At 34.7% G+C, this 23,878-nt stretch overlaps 1 protein-coding gene across 1 annotated transcript in view; it reads right to left on the reverse strand.

The window, feature by feature from the left end:
• Positions 1 to 9,082: 9,082 nt before the first annotated feature.
• Positions 9,083 to 23,878, reverse strand: part of LOC122004304 (zinc transporter ZTP29-like) — a 48,995-nt gene continuing 34,199 nt past the window's right edge. Inside the window, exons 6-12 of the mRNA XM_042559215.1 lie at positions 13,039 to 13,100; positions 11,676 to 11,732; positions 10,825 to 10,865; positions 10,596 to 10,663; positions 9,942 to 9,998; positions 9,730 to 9,847; positions 9,083 to 9,285 (exon numbers count right to left, since the gene is read on the reverse strand). Coding sequence (XP_042415149.1) covers positions 9,240 to 9,285; positions 9,730 to 9,847; positions 9,942 to 9,998; positions 10,596 to 10,663; positions 10,825 to 10,865; positions 11,676 to 11,732; positions 13,039 to 13,100 — 449 coding nt within the window. The 3' untranslated portion in view covers positions 9,083 to 9,239. The remainder of the gene's footprint in view (positions 9,286 to 9,729; positions 9,848 to 9,941; positions 9,999 to 10,595; positions 10,664 to 10,824; positions 10,866 to 11,675; positions 11,733 to 13,038; positions 13,101 to 23,878) is intronic.

The raw sequence follows: 23,878 nt of genomic DNA on the forward strand, positions 1-23,878 counted from the left end.
ATGACTGTGCTCCCACTAACCTTCTTGTAGACACAAGGTTTATCTTCATTCTTAATGAAACCAAACGTTTTGATTGCATCATCGAATCGAAGATTCCAACTTCTAGAAGCTTGCTTTAATCCATAAATAGATCTTTGCAACTTACACACCTTTCTAGCATTCTTTGGATCTACAAAACTCTTAGGTTGTGTCATGTACACATCCTCGAGTAGATTTCCATTAAGAAATATAGTTTTGACATCCATCTGCCAGATCTCGTAATCATAATAAGCTGCAATAGAAAGCATGCTCCGAATGGACTTGAGCATCACAACAGGTGAAAAGGTTTCATCATAGTCTATATCATGAATTTGCTTGAATTCTTTAGCCACCAATCTACCTTTATAGGTATGTATATGACCATCCATGTCTGTCTCACTTTGAAGACACACTTACACCCAATGGGTTTGATTCCTTCAGGTGGATCAACCAAAGTCCATACTTGGTTAGTGTACATGGATTCCATTTCGGATCTCATGGCCTCTAGCCATTTCTCAGAATCTGGGCTCTGTACAACTTCCTGATAAGATGTAGGCTCATTGAGACCAATAAGCTCTACATCACCATGGTCAGACAAGAGAAAAAAATATCTCTCAGGTTGACGACAGATCCTATCAGATCTGCGTAGAGCTTGTACTACTTGAACAGGTTGTTGTTCCATAACATCTTGCGGTGTAACAAAATCATGATCCACAACATCTTGTAGTTCCTGTTCAGTTTCCAGCAAGGCATCGGTGCTAGTTTGTGTATCTTGAATTTCTTCAAGATCGATAATACTCCCACTAGTTATTCTAGAAATAAATTCCCTTTCTAGAAAGATACCAGTTCTAACAATAAACACTTTGTCTTGCGTGGGATTATAGAAGTAATATCCCTTTGTTTCCTTGGGATATCCTACAAAATAGCACTTGTCTAATTTGGGTCCTAGTTTATTGGAGACTTGTCGTCGAACGTAAGCCTCACATCCCCAAATCTTCATGAAAGACATCTTTAGACTCTTCCCTGTCCATAGAGTATATGGTGTCTTTATGACAGCCTTGGATGGAACGCGGTTAAGTGTGAAAGCGGTCGTCTCTAGAGCATGTCCCCAGAAGGAAGCAGGAAGTTCTGTTTGACTCATCATCGTTCATACCATATCTAATAAAATACGATTTCTCCTTTCTGATACACCATTCCATTGTGGTGTTTCAGGTAGAGTGAGTTGAGATATTATCCCACACTCAACGAGATGGTCATGAAACTCTTGGCTAAGATATTCCCCATCTTGATCTGATCGAAGCATCTTAATATTCTTACCAAGTTGATTTTGTACTTCATTCTTGAATTCTTTGAATTTTTCAAAGGATTCTGACTTATGTCGCATTAGATATACATAACCATATCTACTGAAATCATCAGTAAAAATAATGAAGTAATGGTAGCCTCCTCTAGCTGCTATTCTGAAAGGGTCACATCCATCTGTCTGTATGAGTCCTAACAAGTCATAGCTATTTCGCTATGTCCACTAAATGGAGTCTTTGTCATCTTACCTTGAAGACAAGATTCACATATCTCATATGATTCAAAATCAAATGAGTCCAAAAGTCCATCCTTATGGAGTTGGAATATGCGACTCTCATTTATGTGACCCAAGCGACAATGCCAGAGATATGTTTGGTTCAAATCATTAGACTTGAACTACTTGGTATTTATGCTATAGATTGGGTTGTCAAAGTCTAGAACATAGAGTCCATTCATAAGATGTACACTATAATAGAACATTTCATTGAAATAAACGGAACAACATTTATCCTTTATTATAAATGAGAATCCTTTCTTGTCCAAACAAGAAATAAAGATGATGTTCTTAGTTAAGGCAGGCACATAACAATACTCTTCAAGTTCTAATACAAGTCCAGTGGGCAAAGATAAGGAATATGTTCCTATAGTTACAGCAGCAACTCTTGTGTTATTACCTACTCATAGGTCCACTTCGCCCTTTGTCAATATTCTACTATTTCGCAAGCCATGCACATTAGTACAAATGTGAGATGCACATCCGGTATCTAATACCCATGAAGAAGAAATAGATAGATTGACTTCTATAACATGTATACCTGAGGCAGAAGTTTCACTTTTCTTCCTTTTCACTTCCTTTAGATATGATTTGCAGTTCCTCTTCCAATGTCCGGTCTCACCACAGTAGAAGTAGGTTCCTTCCTTAGCCACCCCATCTTTGGGTTTCGATGCATGAGCTTTGTCCTTGCCTTTGGCTTGGGTCTTACCCTTATCTTTGGGCTTCCATTTGCCTTTACCCTTTGGCACCATTAAAATGGTGCTAGCTTTTGCCTTCTTAAGGTTGAGTTCAGCAGTTCTCAACATGCTCAACATCTTAGGCAATGGTTTGTCAATTTCATTTATGTTATAGTTCATGACAAATTGACTATAGCTTTCAGACAATGATTGCAGAATTAGGTCAATGACCAATTCTTGGCCTAGTGGAAATCCCAGTCTTTGTAGATTCTCCACATACCCGATCATTTCGAGCACATAAGGCCCTACGAGATTTCCTTCTTGCATTCTACATTGAAATAGAGCTTTAGAGATCTCAAATCTCTCATGTCTTGCTTGTCCTTGATATAGTTGTCTAAGGTGTTCAACCATATCATAAGCATCCATGTTCTCATGTTGTTTCTGAAGCTCAGAGTTCATGGTAGCGAGCATAAGGCATGATACATCTAATGCATCATCTTAATGCTTCTTATAAGCATCCTTATCAGCTCTAGTAGTAGTGGTGGGGGTGCTTCAGGAATGAGTTGCTCTAGGACGTACAGTTGTCTTTCTTGCTTGAGAACTATTCTCAAGTTTCTGTACCAGTCTAGGAAGTTAACTCCATTGAGCTTGTCCTTATCAAGGACAAATCACAGAGAGAGAGCATTTGACGTATTTGATGACATGGTGATCTACAATAATAAAATGTAGAAATAAGTATCATATTTTGATCATTTAACTAGGCCTTTAATTAAATGATTCTCCCACTAAATTATAAAGCTTTGGTAGAAGCAAGTCATGGATGTGGTTTTACCCACACTACTAGCTCCAAATCCAATCGCGATAACATTTATATGGGACAAGATCCGTATTATTCCGCATCTTGAGTTAGCTTTGGCTAATCGCCCAAGACTTAGTATAATTTAGGTAGGCAACATTTACCAATTACATCATATGTAACTCTTGTATCATTGTGTGAACAAGACTATTTGTTCATTTGCCCATCTTATGAAATTCACATTATAACTCATCTTGAGTTAGCTTTGGCTAATCTCCCAAGACTAGTATAATCTTGAATTTCATTATATGGGATATGCCTCTAAGTTCTTAATTTAGTTAAGTCACACCCAAAGTTTTAGTAGTCGGACATCACAATTGTCCTTCGCACTCTAGCAAGATAAATTGAGTCACTTTGCTTTGGCAAAACCTGACTACAATTGATCGAGCTAGTAGTGAGTACTAAACTTTGGTAGACATATTTAATAGACCTAATCATGATTAAACTACATATGCATCGCACAAAATCATAGCATATCATGGCATACATCACATATATGCATAAAAATTATGACATGGTTATGGCCCCATTTTCTATGACCCTCTCAAGCCAATGAGAAGATCAAAAGGTCAACCTAGGCAAAAGCATCTTCTCCAAATGCTTCAAAAGCATCTTCTCCAAATGCTTCAAAAGCATCTTCTCCAAGTACCTCCTTGGTCGTCATGTGTTGTTATCCTTCTCCCTTTTCACCGTCGTCAAGTAGACTTATTCTTCTCTAATTTGTACATTACAAAGTCTAAAGAGAAACTCGAGTTACATTCGAGTGTAGCTAAATTTACAACTAGAATAAAAGAGGAGAGACACGACACGCAGGCCGTATTATGAATTACAACACACACATCCAATCACATCGGGGTTTAAGGGCCATAATCATGCACCATGTCATATAACATTTTCAATCTATTATGACAAAATTTACTATGATTTAAACAACTAATTATGAGCCACAACACCATGATAGTTTCGCTAAAAACCTCTTGGCCGAAATTTGCTCATAATAATGCAAATCATAATAAACATGTCATGCAATTTCTATATCACATATGAAATTCTACTACAACTTAGTATATGTTTTCGCAAGTGGCTTTGATACCACTGTAAGGAACTAGGGCGCTAAACACGTGAAAGCGCAGCGAAAAACATCTAGTTCCTTTCCAATAGATCCATGTGAAAGGAAACCATATACTAAGTATTAATTATCTACATGAGAAAGTTATACCTTTGTTACGTGCCCTTCGCAATCCCGATTACAACATTTCTTTAGATGTGGATCTTAACGTGATCAAGTGGTCGCGCCTCTATGGTATCCACACGAACAAGTCTCGTTTGTCTCACAAACTCACAAGGTGGAGAATGAAACAACCAAAGGTTGTGCTAGCAACCTTTCTTGGAGGTTTCGGCCAAGTGGAAGAGAGGAGGAAGAAGAAGAGCTAGAGCACCAAAAACTCATCATGAAAATGAATCCAAAAACCCCTTTTTATAGATTCATGAAGTTGCCTCATGCCTTAATGTCAATTGTCTTGATTGACATTAATATTTGTCTTCATCCAATGAATCCAATGCATGTGCAATTCAAATGGTTCACTCTTCATCCAATGAATTCAATGCATCCAATGCATGCAATGTATGAGCAATTCAAATTATTCACTCTTTATTCAATGCATCCAATGCATGAGTAACTCAAGTTATACACTCCTCTTTCTTCATGAATTCAAATTTCATGAAATCATATAATGAGTCCAACTCATTATTCATTAATTAATTTATAAAATCATATAATGAGTCCAACTCATTAATCATCAAATAATTCATGAAATTATATAATGAGTAACTCATTAATCATTAATCCAATTGATTCAATGAGTCTAATTTGAATTGGACTCAATCCAATAGTTAGATTTAATTGAGTCTTACTCAATGAGTCTAATTTGAATTAGACTTAATCCAATGATTCACCATATGAATTCATCTCCATTGACTTATTCTTTGTGTGTGACCCAATAGGTTCTCATAACATTGTCAATGTATCCCAACCAACATTTAAATACATAAGCAATGAGTGGCATCTAGCAAGGCATCATTGCTACCCAAGTGACGAGAATGTCGAGATCCGACTTAACCTTTCCGTGGCTATTATCTTGTATGACTCAATCCTTCTATCCTCGATATCTAAATTAATCAATGAGGCATAGACCGTGTCATCCTCTTATCAATCTTTATGTTTCTTGATATCTAAGTAGACACACTCAATTCAATAAGTTCAATATCGTATATTGACTCATTTAAGCATGGTCATGCATTCTTGTGTCCTACTAATCAAGGGGCTCATAGATATCACTTCCGTCATATGGAAGGGATAGATCTCATCTACATCACTCACATCCCTCCGCATAACTTATTGCATACCCAGTGATCGACTTTATGGTCCACTCTATTACAGGTGATGTTTGACGATACAAAGTATACAACTCCTTATGTAGGGAACTGTAGTGACTTCAGGTCTAAGGAGTATTCATACTAATAGTCACATGATAATGTTTATGACACTTATATAACAATCCATGAAACATTCTCATGACGGGTCATTCAGTATATATTCTCAAATATATACCCATGTGTCAACCTGATATCTCATATTCATGACTTGTGAGATTAAGTCATCCGTTGACCTACATGCTAGTCTCAACGCATTAATATTGTCCTTGCATATTAATGCTTGACTAGGAATAGTTAAGAGTAGTGTTCTATGTATATCTACAATATCTCACTATCAATTCAACCAATTGATATGTTGTAGATTAGAACCTCCTACTCTAGGACATTATTATACTTATTCATTCGGCATGAAATTGAAATAAATATAATAACCAACTTCGCCTTTGTTAATAATGAAATATGATACAAAAGGAGCTCTTTACAATCATCTCATAATTGGTACTAGAGCTAATACTAACAGTTGAGGCAGAAGATTAAAAGAAATAAGGTTGTTGTTAAGAAAGAAAAAGTAGGACAACAGAGAAAGGAGAAGATTGATGTTGATCTTGGTGGCTTGGGGAGAAGAAAACTATTATTGTTGGCGGCGCATACGTTTGAGAAAGCAAGAGAGAAAGGAAAGAGAGTGCTTGGATTAGCCTTCGAAGTAGAGGGAGGAGAAAGAGGAAAACTTTCTTAGCGCTTTGGGCGTAAAAGATAAGATGAAGATGGTAGTGTGTAAGGGACATTACACTAATCGAAGTTAGGCAAAGAAGGGAAAGGAGCATCTGAGTTAACCTAGAGAGCAAGGTGTGTGCAAAGAGGAGAAAATGAGGAAGAAAAAAAGTGAAAAGAGAGGAAAGAAATAGGAGAGATAATAGATTTTTTTATCAAAGGAGAGGAAAGTTGAACAGCTCTCTAAAATGGAAAAAAAAAATAAGGGAGAAAAAGAGAGGAGGAAGAAGCTGAAGCAATTGAAATTGAGGAAAAGTGATTTTGATTGTTGGTGGTGGAAGAGGGGGAGAGGAATTGTTTGGATGAGGAAGTAGGAGGTAGCGGCCAATTGTTATCTTTTAAAGAAAAAAAATTGCATAAGAAAGGGAAAAGAGGGGCGAGAAATCCTAAATCTTCATAAGGAAAAAAAACAATGGGTGAACTATAGAAAAATAAAAAGAGAGAGAGAGAAATAACATTAGAAAAATGTAGAAAGGAAGGAAAGAAGATAGTAGAGCAAGGCACGATGGAAAAGAAGAGAAAAAAAAAGAAAGTAGGGTGCCGCGAGGAGCTTCAACAAGTGCATCGCAGCTGCAATAGAAGCTCTATTGCTTGCTGGAACTACTGGATGGAGAAGGGGAAGACTTGTTGTTATTACTTGTTGAAAAGAGTGAAGGAAGGCTAAGGGGAAGATAGCGATTGCAATCCAAACATTGTAAGTCATTCGTAAGAAATCAATTTCTGATTAATATCCTAAATTGCTATCTTTGTTGTCATTATCAATCAAGTGAGAGCCAGCCATGCAAGATGAGAAATATTCTTTGTTATCTAATCAAATATGACAATTAGCAGAGTTACCACATAGGAAAATGACATTGTAAAATAAGTGGGTTTACCAAATAAAAGAACTACATAATTGTAGAAAGCATAATAATGCAAGATTAGTTATCAAAGGTTTTTAGTAGAAAGAAGGAATTGATTACTCTAAAATAAAATTTCTATTGGTTAAGTTAATCATAATTAGAACATTCCATGGGCTAGTGGCAAAGGAAAATCTGTATCTTCAATAAATGGATGTAAGAACTTCCTTTTTTCATTATGACTTGGTGGAAGAAATTTACCTGCAATAGACACATAGTTTTGAGGTATAGGGAAAGGATAAAATAGTGTGCAAGCTTCAAATGAGTTTGTATGACTTAAAATGTTTAGACAGTGGTATAAAAAGTTTGACATTTTATGAGCAATAACAAAATTTTGAGATATCAAGCAGATCACTATTGTTACATTAAAAAATTCGATAGCCCATGTATCTTTTTATTATTATATGTTGATGATATATTGATTGTTAGAGCTAGTATATTGAAGATTGACATGCTATAACAGAAATTTTCAAAGGAGTTTGGTACTGCAAAACAAATCCTTGGAATGAAAATCTATTAAGGAAAAAGAGGTCCTGAAGTTATCTCCGGAAGAATATGTAAAGAAAGTGTAGCAGATTCAACATGGATAAAGCAAAGCTAGTGAATCCACCTTTGGCTAATCAATTTGGTCTATTCAAGAATCAGTCATCAAGAGGAGCAAGTCTACATGGAGAAGGTACCCAATGCTTCTACTATTAGTTGTCTTATGCATGCAATGCTATGCACTAGACCAAACATATCCCATGTAGTGAAAGTTGTGAGCACTTTTATGAGCAATCTATGGAACAACATTGGGGACAGTTGGATTTTGGGCATGGATATCTTCATGATGATATGGCAACGTGAATTGTAGAAATAGTACTATTGAATTTATTTATACTCTGGGTGATATAGTTGGGTTCGAAATTACAAAGATAGTAGTAATTCTACTATTGAGGTAGATTATGTTGCAGTAATAGAGGTTAGTAAAAAAAATGATTTAGTTGCAACCTTTTCTAGAAGAGTACTTGGGTCATAAATATAAAAAATATGTGTTATATTATACGGTAGGAGTGTCTTCCATTTGGCTAAGAATCTTATTTATCATGCCAGGACAAAACATATACAGGTTGGACATCACTTTCTAAGATCAACTTTAGAGGATAGAATTTTGGCTCTTGAAAAGATATTAAAAAGTTATAATCTAATTGACAGACTATGATAGTTGAGAAACTGAAGTTGAGTAACTTCAGTTGGACTTTTCCATTAAGGACTAAGGAGTCACTGCCGCTCTACTGCAAATGAAAACAGTTGATGGTGAATTAATCTCCAAGTGAGAGATTGTTAACACATTAATTATTTTATGTAAAGATATTTTAGGTATTTAACACATAATAATTGTAACCCTAATAACTCTTATAACCCTAATTCACATATAATTGTAGATGGTCACCATTGAAAGAGGTGATTCACAGAGAGAGATAGCAAAAAAAAAAAAGTTTTGAGAGATTAAATTCTTGAATTCTCTTTGTAATCTTGGTTTCAATATAGTGAAAATTTATAACAGTGGCAAGTGGGCGTAGGTCTCAGATCGAGTGTGAACCACTATAGATCTTGTGGGTTCTCTGTGTTTATTCTTTGTCAATTTTTTATCGCTTTGGCAATTAGGATTGGTGCTTTAATCCTAACAGTTCACAAAAGCTACTATGAAGAAGGTCCTTGCCTAGCTTGATTGAATCTTCATCATTATAACTTTAATTAATAGCAATGGAAATTTAAATCAGTCAAATGATAATTGAGCAGCTTTTTGTAGCCATTTCTATAGCAAATGCTTCTATAGGAATTGTGTGTGAGGAACATTCAGACTCATTTGTATATATACAAGGCGATTTCAAAGATGCAACGATAAACGACTAAAGTAGTTTTTTTTTCATTTGGAGACTAGGAGTGAATAATACATATACATTACTATTTCGAATTTGCAATGTAGAAGGCCTTTGAATAAAGTACAATGCACATCCGGATAGCTACAATCTCATCTCCTTTGGCAGGCTGATGTCTAAGAAATATAGGCTGAAAAATCAAGTACCTTGTGAGTCGAATAAAGACAAGAACAAAAACAGGAGAAGATACAACAGTTAAATCATATAAATCATACATCACAATGTTCAAGTTTATTGATCTGCTGGGACCAAAACCAATTTATATACTAGATATGGATACGATTTGAGTTTAGTTGACTAAGAGTTGTGATGCAGCAGATGGTTAAATAAGATGGTTCATAGACATATTGAGAGAGATGTTGGAAATTTTCGTGGGGCTGGCCGGTCATCCCATGATTAGTTGGTCCGAAGGCTGGGATAGCTAGTGCCAACTCAAAAGAAAAAGGAAAAAAAAAAAAAAAAAAACTAAATGAATGATAAGCAAAGATACTAAGTGTTGAGGCTGTTATCTGCATGTAGAAATGAGATGTTTAGTTCTAGTGTGAACCGACAAAGCATTTGGATGAGCAATAACCTTCCAGACATGAAAGCCATGCCGAGGAACAATGCCTGAATAGCCTGTTTGTGTCCTGCATTGTCAAATGCTGTTGGCAGCATCTCATGCAGCGTGAGGAAGGCCATCACTCCACCAACTATTAGTTCAAAGAAAATACAACAATCAGAAAATTTAGCAATGGTATGTATCTTTTGTTGCCAACTTCTGGGGATAAAGAATCGGTAAGCAACCTGATCCCAGTAACCCTTCAAGAATTTCGGGATTTAAACGTCTCGGGAAAATGTAAGCTGCATCATTAATCAAGCATTCATATCAGAAGGTAAACATATATATAATGATGAACAAATTTTGTGAATGTAAAACTGGGTGCACCAACAAATTTAAGCATATCTTAATTTGGAAGACAATCGACAGTTTGGATAGATCAACAAATTTTGAATCCAAGTAGAATGAAAGAATCCAACTGCTTGAAAAAGAATTCTCCGCAACCTTGTAAAATTCGATATCATTTTAACAGAGTGAAGAAGTGACTTTTGTTGCATAGAATACAGAGAATAACTTCGATCTAGTAGGCAATCATGGCATTTGATTCCATAAGAGGAAATCAATCAAGTAAATGTAAAGATAAGATATGTTAGTTTTTTTTTTTTTGTTGCTCATTTTCTTTTGTAACTGAATGATTTTTAACTCTGCACATCAAGAAAAAGATTTTTGGAACGTCTCCCACTGAGCTGAATAAGAAGTGTAGTAATAGTTCACAAGAATAGACAGAAATAAGCTACAAGGCCAACCTGATCCACAATATAGGAAGTTCCAAATAAGCCACAAAATCCTTGACAATCCAAAATATTAAGATAGTAATATGTAATTGGATATGCACATACCCACAAATAGCACTCCTATGGGTTCAGCAAAACCAGAAAGCGCTGCCAGTTTGAAAGCTTGCCATTTGCTAGTTCATGTGGATACCACACCAAAATTGACAAGGCATTAGTCTCTTCTTGTTAAAGAAAATAGGAATAGCATACGCACTTTTTATTTTTTGCTCAACTTTAGTTATTTTATACAGCAAAAGAAAAGCAAGTGTCAAAATCTATACCACCAGAAAAATACCTTTCAGTAGCATAATAGATAGGAAGAGCAACTGCAATACCCTGTAATAGAAAGAATAATAATGTGTTCATTGAAGGTGAACTCTCAACTTCAATTGATATTTTTGCAAAATCAAAATTAACCAAATTGCACCATGGGGTAGTAAATCAGAAAATACTCATGATATTCAACTAGATAATATTAAAAGTTGATGTGAATGTCTATCATGCTCTAAAATGTAGCATCAACAATATAAAAAAGATAACATGGTTAGAGGAATAAGATTCATTTGTATATTTCAATAATAATAATATGTTCTTGTAATCTGAAAACTTGTTCCTAGGGAAAATTTGGAATAAGCAATAAGAATCTAAACCTTTTTTCACGAGTCAAAATTCACTTGAGATGTTGGTCAAGTTCTTAAATGGCTGTATGTACAGAAATTGCTCTTTGATGGTGGCTAATGCTTCCTAATTGGCCACACAACAATGGAATTCATGGTCAGTAATCGTTATATAGGATGACTTCAGCATAGACCTTTAGTCAGTGCAATTTTTGTAACTGAGAATATGCACACTGCAATACTTTGTCCAATCCGTTTGACAAATTTTGAAAAATTAAAATATGGGTTAGGGTATCTTTACAATTGCATCTGGATTAGAACGAATAACTTCGTTCAGGTCCTACTAAAGCTACCTAACAAGGTAGATCTATGTTCAACTAAAACCATATTAACAAGAAGCAGAAATAGAAAGATCAAGTTCCTGGCATACTATGAGTGAGAAAGTTAGTGATTAGATGCATATTCAAAAAGAAAATTAAGCTGAGAAGCATTAAAAAATGTTTGACCAAAGTATAATCTTTTATTATACCTCAGGAATGTTGTGAAGAGCAATAGCCAGAACCAAGTTAATGCCAATTCGAAGTCCCTGTAAGAGTTGCAATGAAGTAAAACAATCAACAGAGGGCTACCATAAGGGGAAAAGGGAAAAAAAAAAGAGAATGGTCAATCAAATACATATTACACTGGTAAATTTTCCTAAATTCTTAGTTGAAGGTGGAATAAATTGTGTTTATGATAAACATTCTTTTAATACAGAAAAAAAGAAATATAGATTAAAATCACATGTCATCACCAAAAATAATGGTAGTGGCACTTCTGATTTTTTTAAGCAGTTGGACCATATATATAGAAGTAACTTCAGTTTTACTGAAAAGACTTCCAAAATCTGAAGTTTAGAGAGAGAGGTACCCAATCAAATGCAAAGATAACATTATATCCATATTTTTTTTAATATATATATATAGAGAGAGAGACCTCTACAACCTACTAGAATTAATACCCTATGTGAAACTATACTCTACCATAGTAAAGGGTTGGTTATTTTGTGAGTATACAGAAAGAAACAAAAGATAGCTATTCAGAAATTATTCCAAGGACTGTGTAGATCTTTTTCATTTTATTCAAATAGAAATTTGTCAAGAAGTTACAAAAAAAAAAAGAAAAATAGGGAAAATAAAAGAACTTTTATGCTCAAAATTCAGTTTCATGGATAGATCGGAGAACAAATCGCAAGAGTTGTGAAAAATTGGCTAGTAGTCACAATATTAGGAAATGGGTTCCTCTAAAAAACTTAAGAATAACTAAACATTTATTTTAAAAATTTAGAGAATATGGTTACTATACAGAAAAATCCAAACTTAAATTAAGGGAGTGAATATAAATAAATAGAGAAACTAAAAGGTTCATTAAATGACACTGTAACCATAATTCGAAGCCTAACTATTTTAGTAATCTTGAATTGTACGTCTTAGCTTGGTCAAAATTATTTCTATAGTATAAACAAATCACATTTCAATAAATGATTACAAGAATTATTCGAGAAATTTGATCATTCATTCCTCAACTATTTTAATATTTTTTTTTTCAGAAACGTGATTCAACTATAAATATATTGACTTATCATCACTTTTGAATGAATAAATTCACTTCACATGAAAATGAATTCCAAATTATCTTCCAGATTTATAAGTCATATATCTTAACATTCAGTCATAAAATCAAATTTTAATTATAAAGCAATTTCATAATTCAATGGGACGGGAGCTTGCTCATGACTAACCATACCTTCATCTAACACAAGTTCTCATAAGTATTAGAACAGATTCCAGTAAAAAAACAAAGAAAATGAATTCTAGAATAGCTACTATCTTCTAATGATGAATTTATTATACCTTCATTGATCCAACAAAAAGGGCCATTCCTTCAGGAAAGTTGTGCACAGTAATGCCTGCAACTGAAAACCACTTGCAATTAGATGAAGTAAAGAATTTTTTATTTATCATTCATGGAATTAGTGTATTATTAAAAGCATCGTTAGAAAATAACAAACAAGAAAACCATATCAATCAAGTCGAAGGCATTAAAATATGCTAGTCATAAAAAAAGTTAGTGAGAGTTCCTAAATAATAGTTTTATCTTTTTTATTATTCTTATTTTATTTTTTTAGTTGGCTCTATATATCCCACTTATGCTAATTAATTCTGAGAGTAACCGGTCCGGTCTGACCCCATGAGAGTTTTCTACCGGCCACCAGGATATATCAGAAAGCGTTTGCAATGGGTGGCTCATCAGTCCAGCGTTCTTAAGTTAACAGTATGTTAAGGAAAACTCATCGATCCGTTAATTCACCAAAGTTGAGACTCGATCCTTACATGCCTGAAGAACTGAGAAGACACCTTGCCGCTACACCATTGCCTCGAGGGCGGCAATAGTTTTATCTTTGGAGCAAAGGTGATATCACTCACCCTAAGCATTCCAGTATCGTCGACTCCACGTCAAAATACAATAGGTAATCACGAGGAGTATTTTGTCCTAGTGCAATGCCCCTTTGCATAAGGGAGGTTAGTCACTTAATGAGGTATTTTGCGTCTGCTGAAAATTGAACCCAAAACCCATTAGAGCAAACACCCATGTATCAACTATACCAAAAATATTATCTTTTGGAGCAAAAGGTGATATTACTCATCCTAAGCAACCTATTATCGTCGACCCCACAATAAGATACAGACAGATAAATTACCTAGAGCAATGACCTTTTACATGGGAAAGGTCAGATGACCTCAAGACCTATTGAAGTAAATACTTATGCAAGTACCAACCATGTCAATAATTTTATCTTTTGTACATAACATATATGCTAATTAATTGGTTAATGGATTCTAGTTTGTTTTATTAATTTGATGTAACTACATAATCTGACACAAGAATTACAATTGCTCATGTGTTTATTATAGTAACCTTTTTTACGATGCACATACTAAAAAAAAGTTTGTTTTAAAGATAAAAAGATTGTCAATAAAGTTAATAATCTATCACTAAACATTTTGATGATAATAATCTTGTTACTATTAGAGCAAAAGATGATAATGCTCATCCCAGACGGCTCAGTATCGACGGCCCTCCAACTAGATATAGGTAGGCAAATCACGGGAGGCATTATGTCCTAGCATAGCGACCCTTTGCATAAGGAAGGTTAGACACCCAATAATAATTTTGTTACTATATTCCTTTGCATAAGTGTCATAGTTAAAATTATTGAATTTTACTATTCCTATTAGGTAGACTTATTTGTAAATTGAACATGTGAATACAATCTAAACCCTTTAAAGTGATCTAAATTATATTTATTGGATTCTGAGTTATTGGATGCAGGTTCAATGTATAGAACCCTTATGCCCAATCCGTTATCATCTATATGTTGATAATAGATTGGATTCCTATATAAAGGGGAAGTCCTAAAGGGTTTAGGTGAATCTTGACATAGTTTCTTGTTCTCCATAGATAAAAAGCTTTTTGGCGACATCACCCCCTAAGTTCCTTGGAATACCTTTCTCTTAGTTATGTTGCATCTTCTTTCACAGGGATCCAATCGATAATGTTAGGACAAGGACAATGGTTGTTCAATGAGGTTCCTTGTCTTTATGTTTTTGTATTACTTTCTTATATCATCTTTAATTGATGAAATTAGATCTTCTTGTTCTTGTATTTCTTATATGTGAGTTCTTCACGTTTAGAATTTATGCGACTTAGGTTTTTACAAGAATTAACATGTGGTATCAAAGATTTGCATTTCATCATTTTTTATGGCTCTTAGGTTAAGTTTTTCATTGATTTGTTGTTTGCATGCTAAATCAAAATTTTCTAGTATAAGACAATTTTTGATCGTCGAAAATCATATAAGAAAAACCTAGGATAGGCTTGTTTTCTAAGATTTTCATGTTTCTGTGAAGAACATGAAAAAAGACGGAAAATGTCATTGTTTAACCTAATTTTAGGCTAAAATCATGATGGTTCAATCTATTGTCTTGGTCAGGCAATCGATTGCCGCTAAAAATAGTGAATAGAACCATCAAGAATCGATTGACTTAATCGATCAGTTAGCCCTAACCAATTGCATTGGTTTGGCAATCGATTAGCTCAACAATAATCGAATACGCGATTGACTTTAATTGATTACAAGTTTGTTCATGCATGCCTAATTTATTTGTGATTTTCATCAATCGATTGAACGCTTTAAAATTAAACACATAAATGATTGGAATAGATCGATCAATCGATTAAAGTTATCCTAATAGATTGGGAATATTTTTCAATCAATTAACAACTTTAAGTTACAACATAATCAATTATCAATCAATTAGATTTTTTTTAATCAATTAAAAGCTTATCAATTGATTGGAATTCTTTCCAATCGATTAACAATTTTCTACGTGAAAGAAACAATTTCATCTATAGTAGGATTAAATTATAGGTTTGAATGTATTGCATGCATGCAATTGATTTATTGTATGCTTGAAATGCATGAGAAATGATTCATTCATGAATATTCAAGAATGAGATTAATTGATATTAAATAAGGATTAAATTAGAATACTTAAAGGAAGCTTTAGCTTCTTAAGGGTGTGTTATATGTGATCATGTAGTCGTATACAGTAAGCTTTCAAATCGATTATAGTAATTGATTGGGTAAAATCAATCAATTGTCATATAGTATCAATTAATTAATAAGCCTAATTTAGAGTTATTAAGGCTGATTAAGTAATTATCTGTTTGACTAAAGTTCCTAGTGTTTTTTATATCTATCTACATAACGTGCTACTAAGTTGAACTATTGTATCGACGCAAATGAAGGCGCCTTAGGTAGGTTTAATACATTTTACGTTGGTAGACGTATATCTATACTAAGAGTAATTGGCCTAAAGGAAGATTACTTTTATGCCAGATATATGCTCAAGTTAGCTTACCACTAAGAAACAAAATTTTATTTTGTTCGGATCATGCACAAAATATATTGGTCCAAAAGAAGATATATTATGTGTCTGATTAAGGTTGTTGTGAGCTATGGACAAATATATATCTCATATAAAGTAACATATTATGCGCACAATGGGTCGGCCCAAAGGAAGACATATTATGTGGTCAATTAAAATTTGAGTTATATCAGAGAGTGTCGCTAATAAATTGTATTTTAGTCTATAGAGTGAAATACAATGTTATATTTGGTATCTCATAAAGAGCACATTTATATATATTTAAAATTTTATTTTATTTGCATTATTTTTTGTTACACATGTTCTTGGCTTTTAGTTAAATCGTAAGCTTAAATAAATTTCTCTTTTTAATTTCAGTGCAATCTATAACTGCCAATATTAATAACATAACAATATTAACTCGTTCAAATTTTATAGAATGGAAAGAATATGTGATCATAGTCTTAAGTTGCATGGATTTAGATTATGCATTAAGGAACGATCGCCCGCACCTCTAACCAATTCTAGCACTATAAAACAGAGGACTGAGTTTCAACTATGGGAGAAATCAAATTGTATGTGTCTGAGTATTATGAGACTTTCCATAACAGCACCAATAAAGAGCTCAATAACAGAGGGAGGAGATGTTAGGAGTTTCCTGAACCAACTGGCAAACTGATTCACCCCAAATGAAAAGGTCGAGATTACCACACTTCTTACGAAATTGGTAACCATGTGATACAGTGGTAAAGGAAAGATAAGGGAGTATATTATGGAGATGCTCAATATAGCGACAAGTCTGAAAGCACTAAAACTCAATATGTCTTAGAGTATGTTAGTGCTGTTAGAATGTATACTAAAAGCCTAGCTTTTGGTATAAAACATTTATCTAGAAATAAGAATCACATTGGTCAAATGTCTACATTTGTGATAAATGTAGTTGTTCAATTAATTTATACTGTAGATAACATAGTATGTGGTGTCACATGCAGAAGATGATGTTATCAGTACCTTATAAATTATAAACAGTAGATCACGACCAAAATGGAAAGGAACAAACCATTAAAAGGTCGTAGTGTAATTAGGTATCAGTTTATCTTGACTGTATAATTACACTAGTACACTTAGAGTGTATTGAGTAGGACCATTTGAGGTCGTTTCTTTTATACTGACTTTATAAAGAAACAAAGACCTCGGTTATTATGGAAGTGTGTGCTCTTAATCCTAATATAATAACAAGCACATATATTTGATATTTATTTCTTTAATTTATCAATGGGTGAGATTTAGTTCGATGAATCAATAAGCCCGATAAGTTGGGAAATGACATCACTTATAGTGTGTGTTGTTGATTATAGAAGGAAACTATGTCCTAGAGATACTAGGTTGATAATGTCCTCAAGAGGAGCTCATAAGGATTGTCATGTTAAACTCTACAGGTGGACCTAGTCCGACATGATGATAAGGTTGAGTGGTACTACTCTTGGACTAAGATATTAATTAAATGAGTTGTCAGTAACTCACTTAATTAGTGGACATTCGATATCTTAAACACAGGGAGACTAACACACTCATAATAAGAAGGAGCCCAAAAATGTAATTTGGGATTGGTGCGGTAGTTCAATAATAGTTCTCTAGTGGAATGAATTATTATTGATAAAATTAAGTTGTGTGTTCGGGGCGAACACGGGATGCTTAATTTTTTCGGGAGACCAAAATCAATTCCTCCTCTCGGTCCCTATTGTAGCCTCTTATTTATAAAGTACTATACCCACCTATACCCACCTTCTATACCCACCTAAAGGGGGACGGCCAAGCTAGCTTGGGAACCAAGCTAGGGCCGGCCTAGGTATAAATTGGGGTGGCCGGTCCTAGCTTGAACCCAAGCTAGAGGGGCCGGCCAAATTAAATTAAAAAAAAAATTTAATTTTAATTTTTATTATGTGGAAGATATAATTTATTAAAGAGAATTAAAATTAAATTATCTCTCTTATAAAAGATCTACAAAAGATTAAAGAAAGAGATTAGATCTCTTTCCTTATTTGTAGATTGGTGAGATATTTTATTTTCTCTTTAAAAATTATTCACATGTTGTAAAATTAAAATTATGAAAATTTCTTTTTATCAACCATGAAGAGATTTTGAAGAGAAATTTTAATTTTAAAAATTTCTGAAAACAAATTAGGAAGTTTTAATTGTTGATTGAAACTTGTCTAATTTGATTTCATGATGTGGCCGACCATTAGAATTTAATTGGGGAAATTTTATTTTATTTTTCTCAATTAAATCATGTCAAGGAAATTAAGGAAATTTTATTGTAATTAAATTTCCTAATTTGCTTAAGCCAAGGAATATAAAAGAAGGGGTGAGGGTGCCTTCATGAGACAACCTCTATTATTTCTCTCCCTCTTTTGTTCCTTGGTGTGGCCGGCCATCATCCTCTCCCTCTCTTCCTCTTGTGGTGGCCGAACCTCTCTCTCCCCTTGGAGCTCTTGTGGTGGTCGGATACTATTTGGAGAAGAAGAAGAAGAAGAAGAGAAAGCTAGCATCTCTTGGAGCTTGGTTGGTGTTTTGATCTTCTTCCTTGGTGAAGCTTCCTTATTGTTGGCCGAACCTAGCTAGGAGGAGAAGAAGGTGGTTGGTGGTTTCTCATCTCGGAAGATCGTTGCCCACACAACGTCCGAGGTTAGAAAAGGAATACGGTAGAAGATCAAGAGGTCTTTCTAGAAGGTATAACTAGTAATTTTTCTTTTCCACATCATGCTAGTTATTTATGGAAATAATACCAAATACAAGAGGCTTACGTTCTAGTATTTCGAATATGTTTTTCGAAGTTGTGTTCTTTTGTTTTGTTTTTTTTTTTCCTTGTGATTTGATTGTTCTTTTTGGTTAACCTAAAGTTATTTTAGGAAATTAAATATTAGATTTCTATAAAAGGTTTTATCTAGTCGGTGGTGGTTGCTCCCATATCCAAGAAGGCCATGTGCCTCGCCACGTCAGTACTGGGAACCAATTATGGAAATTAATATTTAATGGAATTAATAACTTAAGGTGACTTGGGTCGAACGTGTTAAGTTCTGCAGGAAATCCAAGTTAAAACCTAAAAGAACAAATAGATTAAGTTTTGGATCAAACGTGTTAAGTTCCGCAGGCGATCCAAAATTTAATTTAAAAGAACACATGGTAGCTAGGAAAAGGTTCAGACCTTTGTACAAAATTTTTGTACAGTGGAACCTCTAGGTTTTCCAAGTAGCAACCAACAAGTGCATTTCGTCTTGATGTCTCTACTAGCACGGTTCACCCCTTTTAAGATATCATATAATACTCAAAAGAAAAAGTAGACATTAAATGAGCTCATTGCTCAATGTGTGGAGATTGAGACATCTAAGAGTGCTCATTTAGCATCTGATTCTCAAAGTGTGATGAAGAAGTGAAAGATGATCAATAACAAAAGAAAAGAAAAATAAATTGCAGATTCAAGAGGCAATGACCATAAGGAGTACAAGAAGCAGGATAAAGAATCCATTTATTTCTTTTGCAAGAAGAAAGACTACCTCAAGTATGTCAACTGGTGTGTAAAGAAGGATAAACTTCTCAACTTTATTAGTTTGGAAGTAAATTTATCTATTATATCCACTGACACTTGGTAGATAGATATGGTGCTACTACTCATATAAGTGTCAATATGCATGTTTGTCTCAAGAGCTAACTTTCACTTGATGGTGAAAGATACATGTATACGGAGAATGAAAAGAACGCTAAATCGAGTAGATTAGTGTTTTTAGGCTTTGTTTAAGAACTAATATCTTTTTAGATTTAAAAAATATATTTATTGTATCGTCTTTTGGACAAAATTTAATTTTAATTTTTTGTTTACACAAATCAGGTTATTCTTATTTATTTAGAAATAAAATGTTTAATATTTTCTTTAATTCAGTATTGGTTGACAATGTTTCTTTGGTTGATAAAATTTATAAATTGAACATCTTTACTCCTCTAGTTGATAAAATAATAATACATAGTATAGGTACGAAATGCAAATTGATTAACTAGAGTTCTTTCATGTTGTGGCATAGGTGTTTAGAACATATATCCAAACAATGCCTAGAAAGATTAATATCACATGAAATTTTTAATTCCCTTGACATGTCAGACTTTGATGTCTGCATAGAGTGTCTTAAGGCCAAGATCACTAACAAGAGGAATAATGGGGTTAGCCATTGTAGTGACATTTTGGAGCTAATACATATGGACATTTGTGAACTATTCCCTAAGGTATCTTGGAATTGACACACATATTTTATTAGCTTCATAGATAATTATTCCATATTTAGATATATGTACCTTATTCATGAGAAGTCGCAATCTTTGGACATGATTAAAATATTTAAAGCAAAAGTTGAACTTTGACTAGGTAAGCAAATTAAAGTTGTCCGATCTGCCCATGAAGGTGAATATTATGGTCGATATGATGAATTAAGTGAACAACGTCTAGGACCTTTTGCGAACTACCTAGTTGAGTGTGGGATTATGCCATAATATACCATGTCTAGTATACCTAGTCAGAAAGGTGTAAATGAGCATCACAATCAAACCTTAAAAGACATGGTGAGAAGTATGTTGGTATTCATTTCTCTATCAGAGTTTTTATAGGTTGAGGTACTCAAGACTATAGTTTAACTACTTAATAGAGTATCTAGTAAGACAGTAACTAAAATCTCATTTGAGATGTGGATGGATAGACGACCTAGCATTAGACATTTACATATCTACTGTTGTCCAACTCAGGCTAGGCCTTGTTGGAGCAATCCCAATGGTCCGTGTGACCATGTGTTTTGGTGTTTGGGCAAAGGATTTAAGTTAGGTTCACCCTTATATTTGATATGTGTATTTGAGTTGTGCAGGTTTGCAGGATACACATGTGACTCAGGTTGATGGCTTCGGGTCCAGTGAAGGATGAAGCATCCGAGGGACCGTGGACAAGGCAGCGAGGACAAGGGCCGAGGGAAGCGACTTCGAGGCATACGCGAAGGATGGCATTGGGGACGAGCCGCGAGCTTGAATGCATCCGAGGTACGAGAGCCAAAGGAAGTAAGCTTGAAGGCAAGATGTCAAGGCTGCAAAGAAGCGTCAAGTGAGTCATAAGGGTGAGGGTACGAGTGCACGAGAGATTGTACTCGGAGTAAAATCCTAGTTTTAGGGGCTTACTGTAGCGTTACTGCAGCAGTACTGTAGCGTTACTGTAGCAATCGACTGCATGTTTTAACAGTCAACTGGTGTAGTCGACCGGGCAGTCGACTGGGAGCGAACAGAATGCTTCTGTTCGTTCGGTCAGTGTGGAGCAGTCGACTGCTAGTTTTAACAGTCGACTGGTATCGAGCCGTTGGGATGTAACGGTCGAATTTCCACTGAGGGCTGTCGACTGCATGTTTTGGTAGTCGATTGATAGGTGGGGTTTCAACCCGCGGCCTATATAACCAAAGCTTGGGAGCTTGGTTATAGTTGACAAAATAGAGGTGGTTAATCTCTATTAGTAGTCTACCTGTGCCCTAGCTTGTAAAGAGTCCTTGGTGAGAGTTGTGGTGAGGTTTCTCCACCCACAAGGAGCTACGTGAGCTAGCCGGAGGTCTTCCGGGGAGTAATCCACCGATGGATAGGGATCGTCCACCTCAAGGACACGTCGTGGAGTAGGAGCTTTATCTCCGAACCACGTAAATGATTGTATAACTTGGTTTGCATTCTTTCTTGTCTTTAGTTTAATTTCTTTTAGCTTGTTTGTTTTGTATATTCCACTGCGCATACTAACAGGTGTAGGAAGATCAATCGATTTGGGGACGCCGTCTATCCAACCCCCTTCAAGCCGGCCACCAATCCTCTATAAGTGGTATCAAAGCGAAGGTCACACTTCACCGGACTAATCACCGAGAAGAGCAAATACAAGAAGATGACCGGCTTGATTGAACCTCCAAAGTTTGAAGGAGGAAGCCTTGGGGACATCACCTATTGGATGATGAAGATGAAGATCTTCTTCGACATGGATTGGGACACCATGATGGTGGTAAATAAACCGTTCGAAGTCCTGAAGGATAAGAAAGGGAAGAAACTCCGACCGCGATATTGGACGGAGGAGCAAACCTCACGGTCAAAGGAAAATTCAAAGGTAATATCGATTTTAATTGATATTTTACCTAATGACATGATGAGTCGTGTAGGTGAATATGAGAACACCCACGATTTGTGGAGCAAGATAAAGAAGGTTCCATGGGAAGAACCTTTGTCTACACATAAGGAGGAAAATGTTAGAGTGTATACTAAAAGCCTAGCTTTTGGTATAAACATTTATCTAGAAATAAGAATCACATTGGTCAAATGTCTACATTTATGATAAATGTAGTTGTTCAATTAATTTATATTGTAGATAACATGGTGTGTGGTGTCACACACAGAGGATCATATTATCAGTACCTTATAAATTATAAACAGTAACTCACGACATAATGGAAAGGAACAAAACATTGGAAGGTCGTAGTGTAATTAGGAATTAGTTTATCTTAACTATATAATTACACTAGTACACTTAGAGTGTATTGAGTAGGACTATTAGAGGTCGTTTCTTTTATACTGACTTTATAAAGAAACAAAGACCTCAGTTATTATGGAAGTGTGTGCTCTTAATCCTAATATAATAACAAGCACATATATTTGATATTTATTTCTTTAATTTATCAATGGGTGAGATTTAGTTCGATGAATCAATAAGCCCGATAAGGTGGGAAATGATATCACTTATAGTGTGTATTGTTGATTATAGAAGGAAACTGTGTCCTAGTGATCTAGGTTGAAAATGTCCTCAAGAGGAGCTCATAAGGATTGTCATGTTAAACCCTGCAGGTGGACTTAGTCCGACATGATAATAAGGTTGAGTGGTACTACTCTTGGACTAAGATATTAATTAAATGAGTTGTCAGTAACTCGCTTAATTAATGGACATTTGACATCTTAAACACAGGGAGACTAACATACTCATAATAAGAAGGAGCCCAAAATATAATTTGGGATTGGTGCGGTAGTTCAATAATAGTTCTTTAGTTGAATGAATTATTATTGATGGAATTAAGTTGTGTGTTCGGGGCGAACACGGGAAGCTTAATTTCATCGGGAGACCAAAACCAATTCCTCCTCTCGGTCCCTATCGTAGCCTCTTGTATATAGAGATTTATACCCACCACATACCCACCTTCTTACCCAACCAATAGGGGCCGGCCAAGCTAAGCTTGAAGCTCAAGCTTAGGGCCGGCCAAGCCTACAGATTGGCCTTAAGGTGGCCGGCCAATAGCTTGGAGCCCAAGCTTAGGTGGTCGGCCACATCATATTAAAAAGGATTTTTTTAAAATTATTTCTTATGTGGATATCATAGTTTTAAAAGAGAGTTTAAAAATTAAATCTTTCCTTTTAAAGCTTTCTACAAAAGATTAAGAAAAGATTTGAAATCTTTCCTTATTTGTAGATTGAAAGGAGATTTTATTTTTAAGAAAAACTTTCCTTTTTAACCATGATAATAATTTAAAAGAGAAGTTTAAAAATTAAATATTCTCTTTTATTAATTTCTACAAAAGATTAAGAAAAGATTTGATATCTTTCCTTATTTGTAGATTGAAAAGAGATTTTAATTTTTAGAGATAACTTTCCTTTTGGAAATTATCCACATGTTTAAAAGAAGAATAAAATTTCCTTTTTATTAACCAATCATGAAGGGATAAAA

This window comes from Zingiber officinale, chromosome 1A (assembly GCF_018446385.1).
Source record: "Zingiber officinale cultivar Zhangliang chromosome 1A, Zo_v1.1, whole genome shotgun sequence".
NCBI lineage: Eukaryota > Viridiplantae > Streptophyta > Magnoliopsida > Zingiberales > Zingiberaceae > Zingiber > Zingiber officinale.